The 14,949-nt window shown below is 52.2% G+C and overlaps 7 protein-coding genes across 7 annotated transcripts; 3 read left to right on the plus strand and 4 right to left on the minus strand.

Annotated features, from left to right (window-relative positions):
• The first annotated feature begins 44 nt into the window (after positions 1-44).
• BDV14DRAFT_118081 (uncharacterized protein) lies at positions 45-2,558 on the plus strand. Its single transcript, XM_073765822.1, has 2 exons — positions 45-507; positions 573-2,558. The coding sequence occupies exons 1-2, from the start codon at positions 108-110 to the stop codon at positions 2,309-2,311; spliced, it is 2,139 nt and encodes a 712-aa protein (XP_073632080.1). The 5' UTR covers positions 45-107; the 3' UTR covers positions 2,312-2,558.
• A 47-nt stretch (positions 2,559-2,605) lies between these two features.
• On the minus strand, positions 2,606-3,129 carry BDV14DRAFT_196436 (uncharacterized protein; the record flags this gene model as incomplete). Its single annotated transcript, XM_073772447.1, has 2 exons — positions 2,606-2,759; positions 2,846-3,129. The coding sequence occupies 2 exons, from the start codon at positions 3,127-3,129 to the stop codon at positions 2,606-2,608; spliced, it is 438 nt and encodes a 145-aa protein (XP_073632081.1).
• Positions 3,130-3,482: 353 nt separating this feature from the next.
• Positions 3,483-6,346, minus strand: BDV14DRAFT_118095 (uncharacterized protein). Its single transcript, XM_073765823.1, has 3 exons — positions 5,472-6,346; positions 4,064-5,420; positions 3,483-4,009 (listed from the first exon to the last, which is right to left on the minus strand). The coding sequence occupies exons 1-3, from the start codon at positions 6,186-6,188 to the stop codon at positions 3,582-3,584; spliced, it is 2,502 nt and encodes an 833-aa protein (XP_073632082.1). The 5' UTR covers positions 6,189-6,346; the 3' UTR covers positions 3,483-3,581.
• A 690-nt stretch (positions 6,347-7,036) lies between these two features.
• Positions 7,037-9,889, minus strand: BDV14DRAFT_118102 (uncharacterized protein). Its single transcript, XM_073765824.1, has 7 exons — positions 9,108-9,889; positions 8,864-9,042; positions 8,510-8,800; positions 8,350-8,461; positions 7,932-8,299; positions 7,298-7,877; positions 7,037-7,249 (listed from the first exon to the last, which is right to left on the minus strand). Exons 1-7 carry the CDS (start codon positions 9,610-9,612, stop codon positions 7,140-7,142), a joined length of 2,145 nt encoding a protein of 714 aa, XP_073632083.1. The 5' UTR covers positions 9,613-9,889; the 3' UTR covers positions 7,037-7,139.
• Positions 9,890-11,003: 1,114 nt separating this feature from the next.
• BDV14DRAFT_196439 (mitochondrial ATPase complex subunit ATP10) lies at positions 11,004-12,159 on the plus strand (the record flags this gene model as incomplete). The annotated part of the gene is made up of 2 exons (XM_073772448.1): positions 11,004-11,398; positions 11,469-12,159. The coding sequence occupies 2 exons, from the start codon at positions 11,004-11,006 to the stop codon at positions 12,157-12,159; spliced, it is 1,086 nt and encodes a 361-aa protein (XP_073632084.1).
• Positions 12,150-13,321, minus strand: BDV14DRAFT_166355 (putative vesicle transport v-SNARE protein Gos1). Its single transcript, XM_073767472.1, has 3 exons — positions 13,088-13,321; positions 12,901-13,014; positions 12,150-12,833 (listed from the first exon to the last, which is right to left on the minus strand). The coding sequence occupies exons 1-3, from the start codon at positions 13,151-13,153 to the stop codon at positions 12,330-12,332; spliced, it is 684 nt and encodes a 227-aa protein (XP_073632085.1). The 5' UTR covers positions 13,154-13,321; the 3' UTR covers positions 12,150-12,329.
• A 37-nt stretch (positions 13,322-13,358) lies between these two features.
• BDV14DRAFT_166357 (60S ribosomal uL29 domain-containing protein) lies at positions 13,359-14,925 on the plus strand. The gene is made up of 4 exons (XM_073767473.1): positions 13,359-13,527; positions 13,596-13,735; positions 14,053-14,278; positions 14,366-14,925. The coding sequence occupies exons 1-4, from the start codon at positions 13,525-13,527 to the stop codon at positions 14,369-14,371; spliced, it is 375 nt and encodes a 124-aa protein (XP_073632086.1). The 5' UTR covers positions 13,359-13,524; the 3' UTR covers positions 14,372-14,925.
• The last annotated feature ends 24 nt before the right edge of the window (positions 14,926-14,949 follow it).

The following is a 14,949-nucleotide window of genomic DNA, read 5'->3' on the forward strand; positions in this document are numbered from 1 at the left end:
AAGTCGGATATCTCAGCCAAGCCGAGATTTGATACCAGGTGCAATATCTCCATATCTCCCCCCTTTTTTTTTTTCTCTATTTCCTGCAATAGAGATTCATATTAAATATGGTCGGAGTCAAGCGCCGCGTTGATACCGGCGACGACCGCAATGGGAAGCGCACGAAGACGAAGACCAAGACAGCCGTTCCGGTGAAGAGCCAGGCCGCGCCGGTAAAGGGCAAGTCCGTCAAGAGTTCGAAGGGTGAGAAGGTCAGTGGAAAGGGAAAGAACATGAAGGCTGGAAAGAAAGACAAGAAGGTTTCTAAGAAGAAGCCTGTTGAGGAGTCAAGTGATGAGGAAGATTTCGACGACGAGGACGAGTTCGATGTCGATGATGTTGAGGATTCGGATATTGAGGATCTAGATGCTGAGGAAGACGTCGAGATGGATGATGTCGATGAGGACGAGGAGGAAGAAGATGATGACGAAGACAAGAAGTCGAGCTCAAAGGAGGACGAGGTCAAGAGTATGTTCATCTCTAGCCTTCCAAACCGCTATAGATTTACGCACCGTGCTAACCTCAATACATAGAAAACGCCAACGCCTCCCGCGAATCCCACGCAAAACAAAAAGCCCTTCTCGCCGAACGCAAAGCCGCAAAACCCAACGCCGACCAAATCGCCCGCTCCAAAAAGCTCTGGGAGCGCCTGCGCCGGAAATCGCACGTCCCGCTCGAAGAGCGCAAGAAGCTCATTGCTGAGCTATTCGAGATCATTACCGGCCGAGTCAAGGATTTCGTCTTCAAGCACGATTCTGTCCGCGTTATTCAGACGGCATTGAAATATGCGAATACCGAGCAGCGGAAGCAGATTGCTCGTGAGCTGACGGGGAGCTACGTTGAGCTTGCGCAGAGCAAGTACGCTAAGTTCTTGATTGGAAAGTTGATTGTGCATGGGGATACGGAGGTCCGGGATCTTGTTATTGGCGAGTTCTATGGCAAGGTTAAGCGGTTGATTCGACACCCTGAGGCATCGTGGATCCTCGATGACATTTACCGCACCGTTGCGACGAAAGAGCAGCAGGCCAACCTTTTGCGAGAATGGTACGGCGCGGAATTCGCCATCTTCCGCGATACGAAGGCCGGCGAGAAACCTACTTCTGAACTCTCGGTCATCCTAGAACAAGACCCAGCCAAGCGCTCGCCAATCATGCGCTTCCTCCTCGAGCTCATCAACCAGCTCATCCAGAAGAAGACGACAGGATTCACAATGCTGCACGACGCAATGCTGCAGTATTTCTTGAACGTCAAGCCCGGATCCTCTGAAGCCACCGAATTCATCGAGCTAATCAAGGGCGATGAAGAGGGTGACCTCGTCAAGAACCTTGCTTTCACTGCCTCCGGCGCGCGCCTCATGTGTCTTGCCCTCGCATACTCAACAGCCAAGGACAGGAAACAGCTCACGCGCTTCTACAAGGACACAGTCAAGATGATGGCCGGTGATTTGCATGGTCACCTTGTCCTGTTGGCGGCGTACGAAGTCATCGACGACACGAAGTTAACGTCAAAGCTTATATTCCCTGAACTCCTCAACCAGAATATCTCCGACGAGGAAGCCCGTAACGAAGAACTCCTCTACCAAGCCACAGACCTGACAGCACGCATTCCAGTCCTCTACCCCTTCGCCAACGCAAACCACACCGATACAAAGAAGCAGATGAAGTGGCTTCTCCCTGAGAGCGACCACGCTATCATCGATGAGATCCGCACAATCCGTAAGGAGACATCGAAGAAGGAGCCCTCTATCCGCCGCGCAGAACTCATCAAGGCAGCGTCCCCGCCATTACTCGACTTCATTACCGCCCGCGCAGACGTACTCCTCGAATCCAGCTTCGGGTGCCAATTCCTCGCGGAAGTCCTCTTCGACGCGGACGCCGCGGACGGCAAGAAAGATGCTGCCCTTGCGGCTGTGGCTGAAGCCGCTAAGACCCGCTCGGATACCAAAGACTCGCCGTTCGTCGGGCGGATGCTGAAGAGTCTTGTACAGGGTGGTCGGTTCAACCCCGCTGAGAAGAAGGTCGAGAAGGTTGAGCCTGCACTTGGCTTTGGTGGTCTGCTCTATGGACAGATTGGCAAGGAGGTGATGAGTTGGGCTACGGGGTCGAATGTATTCGTTATTGTTGCGCTGGCGGAGTCAGAGGAGTTTGAGAAGAGGAGCGAGTTGTTGAAGGCGCTGAAGAAGGGGAAGAAGGAGTTGGAGAAGGCGGCGAAGAGTGAGGAGAAGGGGCCTGCTAGTTCTGGCGCGAGGTTGTTGTTGGGGAAGATCGCTTAAAGATATAACTTTTTCTTTGCTATTTATACAGATGCATTTTTCCTAGGGTTTTACAAAAAATACCTCTTCGTTTTGTTCATGCATTCAATTAATCTGTCATTGAACCATTTCGAGTAAACCAGGGTATCCTAAGAGCCTATTTACAACCCATCTTCTCCAATGTCAAACCTTCCTAGACATACTTTATACAGAGAAAAGCCTATTAAATCAGTATAGCAGCATAGCATACACACAACCATCCGACCCAGCAGTGCAACTCACAAACCAATCCAGTCCGCCCAGGACCAGAACGCGCTACGCACCCCCAATTGACCCTCCATTCCCCGACCCCTCAGGCGGACTAACCTGCTCGAGCACAACAGCATAAAACTTCCCCGTCCCACCAACACCCCCCGGCGAGCCCACGCCCAGGGTAGGATCATTATACGGACCCGCCGCAACAATCGCCCTGCGCGCACAAACACATCAGCCTTTATTCCACCCTAGACCACCCCTCAACCCAAATACATCCACGGAAGGAAAGATAATACATACCACCCCTTATACTTAACCCCATTAAATATCTCCGTAAATGCACTAATAACCCTCAACGGCAAACTCAACAGACTCCCGACCCCCAACCCCTCCGGTAAACTCCCCGGCCCGTGAACGGGAAGACCGAGCTTGTTAATAGGGATGTATGTGAATTGCGGCTGCGATTGCTGTTGCTGTTGGATGTTGTAGGGCGCTGGCGTGAGGGGGTTCGTAGGCGACATTTGGTTCTGGTGTTGCGGGTGGAGGGGCGTTTCTTGGAAGATTAGGAGGCGGCGGTTTGTCATTTTGGTTTGGTTTCTGAGTTCGATCGCGTGCGTTTGCGGTCTTTGTGGGTTTGGGTGAGATAGTTGTGAGAATGCGATTGCTGATTAGAGGTTGTTGAGGGTTATTATTGTGAGGAGGTAAGGAGGATAGATTGTTTTGTGGTGTTGTGGTGGTCGAGGTCGAGGGGTAGATCAGATATGATTCGGATTTTCCTTATCGGGAAGGGGAATCGCGTGGCGCGTTGACACGTGCTGAGGGGGTTGGCTTAACTCCGTCTGCTCCGTTGATTTTATCTACTTCAACGTCTCTGACATATATCCAATATATTCAATACATTAGCAGAAGATATACGTCCAATTCTTTCAAACGTTAACCGTACTAAACCATAAATTCACCACGACTATATAATGGGTATCACAATCAAATATCCACACAATTAAGCACTATAAATAAGAAAAGAGGAAGCGAGTGTCTAGTCAAGCTCCCCGTCCAAAACTCGTCTCGCACCCTCCAACCGCCTCCTCAACACCTTCGCCTGCTTCTCGTCGTAGTCCTCGGAGGTGGTGAGCTCCTGCAGGTTCATGCAGACATCGCCTAGACTCTTGAAGAGATGCTCGAGCAGGCGCGTGTCATCCTCGTTGATGCCGAGGTGGCTGTTTGTCGAGTTTGGGTGAGGACTTGCGGCCGCTCGCACAGTAGATACAAGCGATGAGGCAAGAGAGGTTGGTGTTGCGGAGCCAGTTGCAGCGGAGTCAGGGCGCTGCGATGTCACATCGACAGTGAGGTGTCTTGACTTTGATTTCGACTTTGTTCGACGAGGGGTGCGTTGGGAGTCAGGGGTGTCGGAGCGTTGTTCGGGCTCATCGTCAGACGCCTCTTCAGCGTAACGGCGCTCGATTTCTAGGATAGTTAGTTCGACTGCGTTTGAGCTAGTCTGGAGTTGAGGGAACATACCATCGTTGAACCTTTGGTCCCAGTAGAGCATACTTTCGACATCCGAGTTTCCCTCAGCGGCTGTCGCGAAAGTGGCGACGGTAGAGATTGAGTTCCCGCTGTTGGATCGTGAGTGCCGCATAGAGCGCGAGGAACGCATGGATCGCATGGAGCGCCGCTCCTTGATGGGTCGGGTGGTCTCGACGGATGTTTCCGACGCGTTGCTTGGCCGGCGCATCCGCGCCTGGGTGTAGTTGCCCAATGCGCTGTGCAGGATGAAGTGCTCGTAGTCAAAGGCATCCTCGCGCTCTTCGTGCGGAGTATCGTCGGTCTGGTGCATACCAGGAAAATCCTCCAGGCCTTCTGCGAGGTCATCGTCCAAAGGTTCCCGCAAGATCTCCTCCAGCGCCTCGCGGTCAATTTCCTCCTCTGCGTCCTCGTAGAGACTCTCTGAAGCTGAGCGGTCGTCCTCATGATCGGTGAGTTCAAATGGTGGCAGAATATCCTCGTCTGACGAGGATCTAGGTTCCGAAGGCAGGGCCTGAGGATCAAGAACAGTCGAGTTAGAGTTGCTGCTAGATGTATGTCCGCTGCCGTCAAATTGGCTTCTTAGAGGAGACTGGAGATTATATGTCGCGCTCAGATGGGAGTTGCTGTTGCGGTTGCCATGCTCAAGCGGATTGGCATACCAGTGAGTTGCAGCTGTCAGAGGACTTGGTGTACGCAAGCTCTGCAAACTGCGGCGTCGCAGACCATCTTCCTGCGCCTTCACCTTAAGAGTCGAAATCTTGATATGAAGGCCCTTCATCTGGTCTCTCAGGTCGCGTACTTGGAGCTGGGATTGAGACCGTGAAGGAGGATCAAGAACGGGATAGGCTGAGTTGAACTCGTCCATGCTGGAGATCGCCATCGGCCCTTCCTGCTCCTGCTCCTCTTCTTCATACACCGGTGGCGAGTCGGAGGATGCGCGGTCGTTGCGCGCTTGTCGGTGCATCGAGGAGACCGACGCACGGTGAGTCAGGTACGCGCGGGTTGGAGCATAATGAAACGACCGGTCGTCATTATGAAAATTGGAATTCGTGCTCGAGCCCATAGCGCTCACGGAGCGCGACGGATCGGTCCGAATGTTTGACTGGCTCGGCAGGTTGGTTTCGCTATATACTCGCGAGTGTCGGTTGCTGTATGTATCCTGCGCACTATAGGTCTGCCGCGGCCGGAGTTGGGAAGACCTGCGATCGGCCGCACGGTGAATAGATTGGTATAAGCCGCCGACGGGCTGTCCTAAACCTGGGGATGAAGTAGGCACTGGCGATGATGATTGCGACGGGGTAGTAGAGCGCATCGAAGAGCGAGCACGCGTCAGGTTTCCCTCCATAAGCTGCCAAAATTAGCCTTCATATGCATCGAAACCCAACACTGATGTACATACCGACAACCGCTTCTTCGCATTCTCCAAGATCCGCTCTGCTTCGCTCTCCAGAATCACGGCCGACAGGTCCTCATCTGGGCCGCCCTCCTCATTGGCCGCTGGCGCAGGTGCATTTGCGCTCGATTGCCCCTGCCCAGGGGCCACGCGACGTTCACGCTCACTTCTCGAGCCACGACTCTCCTGCGCAGCCACGTAGTCCGGTGCGCGGCCCTTCGTCCCATCCCAAGATGAAGTCTCGCTAGCGCCGCTGATAGTTGAGTTCGACGAGCTGCTGTGCGCTCTGTTCTCCGCATCCGACTCATGAATCTCAGCGGGCGATTCCAATACACGACTTCCCCGCGACGTCCCCGAGACCTGTGAGTTCCTTAGCACCGAATTGCGGTACGTCGACGCGGCATCCTCCTCTCCTATATCCGACAAGCGGCGCGAGGCAGCATCGTGACCCTCGTGCATCCACGTGTGGCGCGGAAAGGCCTTCTTCTGGGCTCTGGGCACGTTACTTCGCGTAGGGTCCAGGTTGTTGTATCCGTTGGGGGTTGAGTAATTTGTTCGGTTTTCGTAGAAGGACTGCAGGTGGGATAAGGAAGGGAGGTTGAATGGAGGGGACGGGGTGGAATTTTCTCGCTCGTTGTCGTCGAAGGGCAGGATCATGTCCGGGTTGGACAAGGTCGGCGACGGCGGGATGACAGGCGGCGGGTGTTGATGTGTCGAAAACATGGTGGTGATGTATCAATTGTTAGCCGTCAATTGGCAGCAGCACGAGGTACAGCGCAGCGACAACGGTTGGAGGTGATGTAAACAAGTCGCGATCGATCCCCCTTTTCGTTTGTTAAGCGTAGGCCATCTGCAACTACTGCACGTCTGCGAGGTCAATCTAGGTTCTTTGAAGGAAAATTGAAGCTGCAGGGGATGGGCTGCAAGGACTGGTGGTGTCAGGCCAGGGCCAACTGAGACAGAAAGTAGGTAGACAAAAGAATGAAGAAATAATAAGGAATGAAGAATGACCAGGGCGGAACTGGACGAGATTAAAGAATTAAGAAATAATAAGAATAGTATAGCGATAACGGGGAGCTCTATAGCAAGCGTGGAGTGAAATTAAGGAAAACACGAAATCCCTGCGCGATCCTGCGATTTTCCTCAGCGTTGACTTTCTTCTTCTCCTGATGAAGCCCAAACAGGCAAAGATCGCGTGGAGAGGCGGCGCCAGTTTAGCAGCAGAAGCTTTGACTCTTTGCGGCCTCGCGCTGCTGATCTTTATCTCTGGCACCGTTAAACAGTCGAGACTGCAGATGAAGCTAAGTCTGTGCCTGGCGAATGCCGAGGATCAATTCAGGGGACATGACTCAGGAATAGTGTACACAACAGTGATGATTAGTATTATTGTGCTGCTCGCTATACATACAGAGGACTTCTCCCCCAAGGAACTGCTCAATTTACCGCCTCCTAGTATAATAACCCCTTAAGCAAAGCCACCTCCCTCTTTCCCCCCTCCCCTGGTTTGTTTCCTTGTTCCCTTCCATCTCCGGGCTATATTATAAAGATACAGGTTTTCAAGGTTAGAAAATAGAAAAGTAGGTTACAGTGACACAGTCCGAATAATCCCCGCTCTACTCGCATCAAGTCAGGGTGCCCGCTAATCAAGTCCTTCAATGGCATCGCCATGGTCGCTCAAGCATAGATATTGGTTGGTGGCAGCAGTTTCGCACCGTAACGGAAGTCGAGTGACCTAGAATCAGTCGGATCAAACACTGCCGTTTGACGCTGTTCAAGGAAAAGCGCTGCAATGTCGTTAGTTTCAAGTCATGGTACCAGGATGCTGTACTCACGGGAGACTTTGATCATTTCGAACCAGCGAATTGCGTTCTCGTCGCTACCATCGACAGCCTTCAAGATCCCGTTGTCCGGCTGTGGGGTCGCCTTGGGTGGCAAGCTGCGCATCTTCAACAGCATATGCAAAATGTCCGAGAAACGGTCACCTTGCGATGCATAGTATGTAGGTCGCTTGTCAAGGGGCCAGCGCTGCGCAAAGTTCTCGTCCTCCCAGGAATTGAACAGCCAGCATGTCCTCTCAACACAATTGAGCAGAATGAGGGACACCAGGAAGGTCTCAAACCAGCCACTCTGTTGGCGTTGGAGCAGCCTCCGTTCCAGGTCGTTCATAACAGACTTGCTGAGCGATGCCGCGCGCTTCTCGGTTGCGGAGCGCAGCTGGCCGCAAAGCAGCGCATACGACTCGGCATTCGTGATCTCGTCAATGGGAATACGGCCGTCATCCGTAGGCTGGGCGAGAGAATGCAGAGAAGCAGGCGGCAGAGTCGGATTGCTGAAAGTCTTCCAGTGCAGCTCTGCATCAACCAGAATATGCGTAGCAACCCACAGCTCCAATACTCTTTCTAAAAGTAGATCCTAGTCGTCAAATTAGCAATTTAGATCATTTGCCTCAGGATATGGCAATCAAACCTTCTTCTGCTGCGCCAGCTCTGCGGCCAGCATCAAAGTGGGCCTCATGACATCGGAAGCCTCACGCTCGTAGAAAAATGGTGCAGTCTTCTTGATGTACATCTCGATCTTCCCTGGGAGGTCATCCTGATCATTGTCTAACAGATAGAGCTCTTGAAGAGGCCCCTGGAACTGCGTCTCGTCTCCAAGACCTTGAAGTTGAGGATCGAGTGTGGACGTTGAAGCCTTGTGACCCTGTAGTCCACTGAAGGTCACGAAGATCATGCTCTCCTCGAAATGAGTGACTTCGATGCGGCCCGCGTAGTGATCAAATTTGACCTGATTTTTAATACTACTAACATCGTGATATGCCAACGTGGCATGCAGGTCTAGGGAATGTCAGCAAACTTGACGAATTGACAGAGATCAGGGCACATACTAGCATTGTATAACTCAAACTCATCTGCAATTCGAGTGCGGATACATGGATGTTTCCACAAGCGCGCACTCTCGACGCTGGCGCAGGTGGTACACGGGCTGTCACCAGAACACTAGACAAATTAGGGTGTTGATATTTAAGCATATTCATCCAAACTTACAGGCTTCTTCAGCATGCGACACCGTATACACGCACCCCGTTTTCGAACTTCCTGAACCTCTCGGCGTCTGGCTGCAGAGAATCGGCCGCGCACCTTGGGTTTAGCGGGCTTAGTAGAATTACCAAACTCGTTCACAAAGCCCTTGGCTTGAGAGTTTGGATTCATCGCTATGGGGCGAGGGAATGAAGCAGCGCGTTGCGTCGCAGCGGTCAGCGTCGGGTCATGCTCGTGGAGGCTATCGAACAACAATTGTTCCTGAGTCGAGAGCTGTTGGTTCCATGAGGAACCCATCTTAGGCAAACTGTCAGAAAGTCCAGTGCTAGGATCATGATCCAACGGGAGGCCATGAGGTACCATTTCACTAGCAGATGCGGCAATCATGGACAGCTGCGACTGCCGAGAATTGGCGGTTGGGTCAGGTGTCATAGAAGTCTCCGGGAGCGGCGGAGAGGCGGACGAGGTTGGGTCAAGCGAACCGGTAGTGGGAAGCGCAGGTATCGTCGTCGCGTCTGTTGGCGACTGTTGAGGGGAGACTATGAAATATTCGCACATTAGCGCATTAGGGACAAGCTAAGTACAAGCAGTGACCGAGACTTACCCGGGATCTTCACATCCTCATCCATTTGTTCAGGTTGAGCAGAATGACCCTGAAAACCCTCCGCTTCAAGTGCTGGGTCAACGACCACAGTCTTTCCCCCAACGGTAACGGACTGAGTATAAGCAGGACCTCCCCGCTTCGTCGTATCAGAAGCACCAACCTGTCTCGAGGCTTCGGCTAACACATTCAAACCGTCAAAATTCTGTCGCGTCGTGTAGTTCACGTCGCCTGGCTTTCCTTTCTGTCCTGGAGCATTAGGATCCTTGTTCTGATCACCGTCGGCGAGATCTGGGAGTTCATGGAGTCGCAACAAGACGCGTTGTCGGTCCCGGAGCGGAATGGCCTGGCACTTCTTCACAAGGTGATTGGTTAGACTGTCAATGCGACCTTTGGGAAACTTTTCACCGCACGCCTTGCACGTATGCTGGTAGCGGTTACTGGCATCCTCGAGCTTCTGCCCCCGAATGAAGAACTCGAGGATGAGTTGATTGGGTTTGCGACCCATCGTTCAGATTGCGTGGCAGAAAATGGAAGGTGGATTGCGGGCGGAGAAGAGGGGCTCAACGACAAAACACGGGCTCGAGACCCTGAAAGTGAAGTCGAAAGAGCTTTTGGTAGCTCCGAGATTCGATCGCCCTTCTCACCAAGAAGGGAGTCTTGTCAAGAAAGTGGGATGACAGTGACGCACACAATAGAGGGCAGATGGGGGTTGGCAAAAAAAGGGAAACGCGACCAGGGCGGTGCAGGGATGGGAGTAAGACAACCACCACCGACACGGTGAGTTAACTGCGGGCAATGAGATCAGCAAAGTCAAAAGCCCAGTAGCCAGAGCTGATGAAGAAAAAGTGAAGAAGACGATACAACGTCAGAGCAAATTGAGGGGGGGATGGAGGAAGAGCGTTGGGAGCAGGCGGCAAAACGAGGAATTTGGCAAGGGCGGTCTGACACCTGCCGCCTCACGTTCACGAGCTGGGACTGGGCACAGCTCAGGATGCGCTTCACCGCTTGTCAGGCGGTGATGAGATCGGTGACCAGGAAGGGAATAGAAAATGTCTCTAGATGATGGGAGGCCAGAGGATGAAGAACTGGAGAGGTTCAGAACGAGATGGAGGCGACTGCCTCAGGGTCTCCCGCCAGGGAATGTACCCAACCTTTGGTATGGAACTGACAAAGTTTCTGTACGACTGGCTCTTGGCCACACACACACAAATATACACACGGTTTCCACTACACAGCAGTCTTTCTTACTCTACTTCAGTGACCGCTTCTTGCGCGGTTCCGATGCTAGCTGATATATATCCCACTTTCTGGACCCTCCGGGAAGGGTCGCATATGGCCTCGCATTTCGAAAATTCTGATAAAAAGTAAAGTTTCCGATTGTTCCAATTGCATTGACAGCTATGAATTGCTTTCATGCACACAAAGGAAAATCGCAGAAGCTATGCTGAGCTGTCGCCGGCAAGCAACCGCTTACTGAGCCCTCCTCGACACACGTGGTTATCGTCTCTGCGAGTCTGCATCTGGATCGCAGTTCATAGATCAGAAAAGAAAGCCGACGCTCTCAGATCCTTCTCATTTGACCCTGGGGCAGTTGGCCGATGTACACTTCTGCCCATTAGAGCCCACGCAGCACGTCTGCATAGTCCTTTCTAGCTCCGTCGCACCAAATCGTCGTTGGCGGGCATTATCATATTAATGTATGTCAGGAAGTCATCACTAGTAGAATGACGATACCTTGTATTTGCCTCGAGGCAGCTTACCTACAGAGTAGACGCCCTAAAGTGGCCTTAGTATATCGCCAGGTCACGGGATCTCCAATGATTCCACTCCCCGGAACCAACCAAAAAGTTGAACGCCGCATTAGAGCTCAATATCATTACAATCACAACTCACACAATGTTGAAGCCCTCAACGCTCCTCGCCTCCTTCCTGGAGCCCTCTCTACGGCAAAGCACTCGCTGCCTAAACTGTCAACTGCGCAGCGTCTCTGCCCTGCGACCCCGAACCTCTCTCCGCACGTATGCGACGCAGAACAGCGACGAACAAACTCCGACCCCAGAAAAGACCCCAACAAGCAGACAAATCCAGTTTGAGCAAAATGCCAAGCCTCAGTCTTTTGGCCCTCAGCATCACGACCCCAGGACGGAGTCAATCCCGACACTAGACCGGCCCATTGGGTCTGGAATCCCTCCTGCAGAAGGCCAGAATACGGGTGTTGACAAGCGGTCATTCGGACAGCGACGAGATGATTTTACGGATTTCAAGAAGCATATGGAGAGGCGGGAGGAGCTGTCAGTATACCGTTACCACCTCATATACCTAATCTTTGCGATCAGTACTAACAAATCAATCATTCAACAGAACCCGCCAAGTCTCAAAAGCCTACTTCCGAGACTGGACAAACATGAAATACAACAAAGGCAAAACATTCCTCTCGAACCAACGCCTCTTCAAGCGCGAAAAATCCTTCTACTTCCCGAACCTCTACGGCGCAACTCTCGACTCCCCTTCCCTCCCCCAAAACACGACCTCTATCCTTCGCGGCAAAGTCTCTGTCATAAACCTCTTCTCGAGTGTCTGGGCCGAGAGCCAAGTCGCTACATTCACGGGACCCAACTTTAACCCGGGTCTCTGGGACGCGATCAAGGAGGGCGGCAACATCGTGCAGAAGGTTGATATCAATGTTGAGGATAATATGCTCAAAGCTTGGCTTATTAGGATGTTCATGTGGTCTATGCGCAGGAAGATGCCGAAGGAGCAGCATGAGCGGTACTTCCTTATTCGTAAAGGTATAGACGATGGTCTGAAGCAGGCTATTGGGATGATGAACAACAAGGTTGGGTATGTGTATCTTCTCGATGAGAACTGCCGGATTCGTTGGGCGGGGAGCGGGCCCGCGCGGCCGGAGGAACTGGAGGCGTTGAACAATGGTGTGCGCAAGCTTGTTGCGGAGCGACGCATTACTTTGGGTTCTGATGCGCCGGCGGAAAGCCGGGAGACAGAGACGACTACCGGGCCGAGGAAGGCCAGGGTTGTTGAGCATATCCGTTAATCATTGTATTGTATGTACATATTAGAGTGAGCGTGTAAAATATAAGTAGCCCAAATACCATCAACTCCGAGCCCATTATTAACGTCCCATTGTAGAAGAACTGGTACATGTATAAAAGCGCCCAATCAACGCCATTCGAGGTGCAGGCCAACTAAAGCATAGCTCACCCCTCACCGGAAGAAAAGCAGCATCAAGAGACAAAAGCCAATAAAGGCTCCCAGAATAAGCGCATCCCTTCTCCTCTTGTTCCCAATCTTTCCCATCAAGGCATTCACCCCAGGGATCTGGCTCGCAGCACCCACAATCCTCCGGTTAATGCTCGTAATACTCTCGCGCTGGATCCCGAAGTTCTCGTTAATCGCATAAGCCTGGCTGAGCACTCCGTCCATCACACCGTGGCTCTCATCTATGCGACGCCGCTCCTCAAGCATGTAATCTTCCTCCGCGGCGGCGGGGTTCGAGGAGCGGTATGCGTCAATGTCGGAGCGGACATTGGAGAGGAGGTTCGCGCGGTCTCGGGTCTCGGTAATTGCGGATGTAAGGCGGGACAGTTCTCGTTTGTGTTCTGTGAGGATTTCGCGGTGGCGGGTTAGGTTGTTTTGCTTGAGGGCGGAGGAAGTGAGAGTTGCTTCGGAGTCGAGGAGGCGGGCAAGTTGAGCGATTAGGGATTCGCGCTGGAGCACAGGTGCGTTAGTTACTGAAAGCAACAGTTTCTGAGGCACAAGTGTTTGCGGGGTGTACCTTTTCTAGGAGGTCCTTGATCTGAGCGTGGTTTCGGTTCTCCTCATCTGAGGGTTGCGGAGGGAGCTTCGTCATCGAGGCATATTGGGAGTATGTGTGGAAGAGGTTCTCGGTCTGGAAATCGCAGAAAAGTCAGCCTTACTTCCCCCGAAGAACTCTACGCCATCTCCGATCTTGTTGAGCGTACCTGAGTCTCCAGAGATCTGGCCTGCTGCCGCAGCTGTGCCCACCCGGACCCGGTAGAGGACGCCATGTGTAGGGGAACCGGAAGTGAAATTTTCGGTATTTATGGATGAAAGGAGAACAAGGCTAAAAGAAACTTCAAGTCTGCCAACTCTCCGTCCAGCGGAATGCAGCAGAGCAATCAATCTGAATTGGATCTGTTGTTTCTACCTAGACCACGGGCTCCAGCGGAGACCGGCCAACAAGTTCCCGATCCGGAGGATGTCATCGACCGCGCCACCACACCAGCCACAGATCACGTGCCAGGGTGCCCGCTTAGCCGCCGCACCACGCCAAGGAGCAAAAAAAAGCCCTAGTCCCACAGAAACATCCCCAAACCGACTTTGGCCCATCTTCAATCCTCACGTCGACAATCAACCATTCGACAAGACTCCGCCCACCATGGTACGTACAGGGACGGTTTGCAGTGTTGAAACGATGCTGGATGGCATGCTGATTTTGATTTTTAACAGTCTTCCAAGGTTAAGGCCGGTCAACTCTGGGGAAAGAGCAAGGATGATCTCACAAAGCAGCTTGATGAGCTGAAGACCGAGCTGGCCCAGCTCCGCGTTCAAAAGATCACCGGCGGTGCCTCGTCCAAGACACAGCGAATGTACGTTTGATTATTACCCTTTCAGCACGAAGCAACACAATTGGATGGAAATACGGAGATTCGAGATTGGGACAGGAAGAATGTGCATCGGTCCGGTCGCAACGAACAACAACACAAATCGACAAGAAGAATTCAACCAGCGAAGAAGAAAATGACGAACGAGACAATCTTCACCACAATCGACCAAACGAACCCCTCGAAAATCACCACCGATTGCGCATCCAACCCGATCTCAATCTCAATCTCAAATTCCATGCCTCCACCTAAACCAACCATGAATTCTTCTCGGAAAAGACACTAACAATGTATTTTTATAGTCACGACGTTCGCAAGTCCATCGCTCGTGTCCTGACCGTCATCAACGCGAACCAGCGCTCCCAGCTCCGCTTGTTCTACAAGAACAAGAAGTACCTCCCCCTCGACCTCCGCCCTCGCCTCACCCGCGCCCTCCGTCGCCGCCTGACCAAGCACGAGGCCACTCTCAAGACCGAGCGCCAGCGCAAGCAGGAGATCCACTTCCCCCAGCGCAAGTACGCCATCAAGGTACGAAACCACCTATAATCCCGTTCTCGCTTTGAACCGGAATCAGGAGTCATGTACCAGGCCCATTGGCTAACAAAATGATTACAGGCGTAAATTTCTTTTTAGTCTAAAAAGGAAAAAGTGGGATCGAGTCTGGATCTATGATGGAGTTCTGGGACGTCGTTTGACCTGGCCTGCCTGCCCTGCCGAGATGCCTTTCTGCTCTGGGGGGTTTGGTTTGCATGCATAACTAAAAGACATGGATTATGTATCTTAGAAAAAAGATGCAGGTCGATCTTGAATGAATCCTTTGATTGCAATGACATTAATACCCTTTCTCCTTTCTGGTTTTCACTTTTGCGTGAAGTTGGGGGATTCTAGCGAGTCTCAATAGTAACACTCACACAGAGCACCGTACCCACTATTGCCATCGCTCGGGCTTTGGAATTTGCTGAAGATTACCTACTGCACCCCTACGTTATGGTCAAGTAGATGTGGACGGGGCTTAGTCTAGACTATGCCCCGTAATTATGTACCTGACGGTCTTGCTCTGCCCGAGACAAGTTGCCTTCCAGGCTATTACCATCAGCCTACTGCGACCGGCGTCAATCGTTGAGTTCTAGACAACCTTTTTAGTGGAGATTGAGTACATCCATATCCAAACCCATCATCATTAATCATTTATATACTAT

The sequence above is a fragment of the Aspergillus stella-maris genome (genome assembly GCF_047715825.1).
Source record: "Aspergillus stella-maris strain CBS 113639 unplaced genomic scaffold BDV14scaffold_6, whole genome shotgun sequence".
Taxonomy (NCBI): Eukaryota; Fungi; Ascomycota; class Eurotiomycetes; order Eurotiales; family Aspergillaceae; genus Aspergillus; species Aspergillus stella-maris.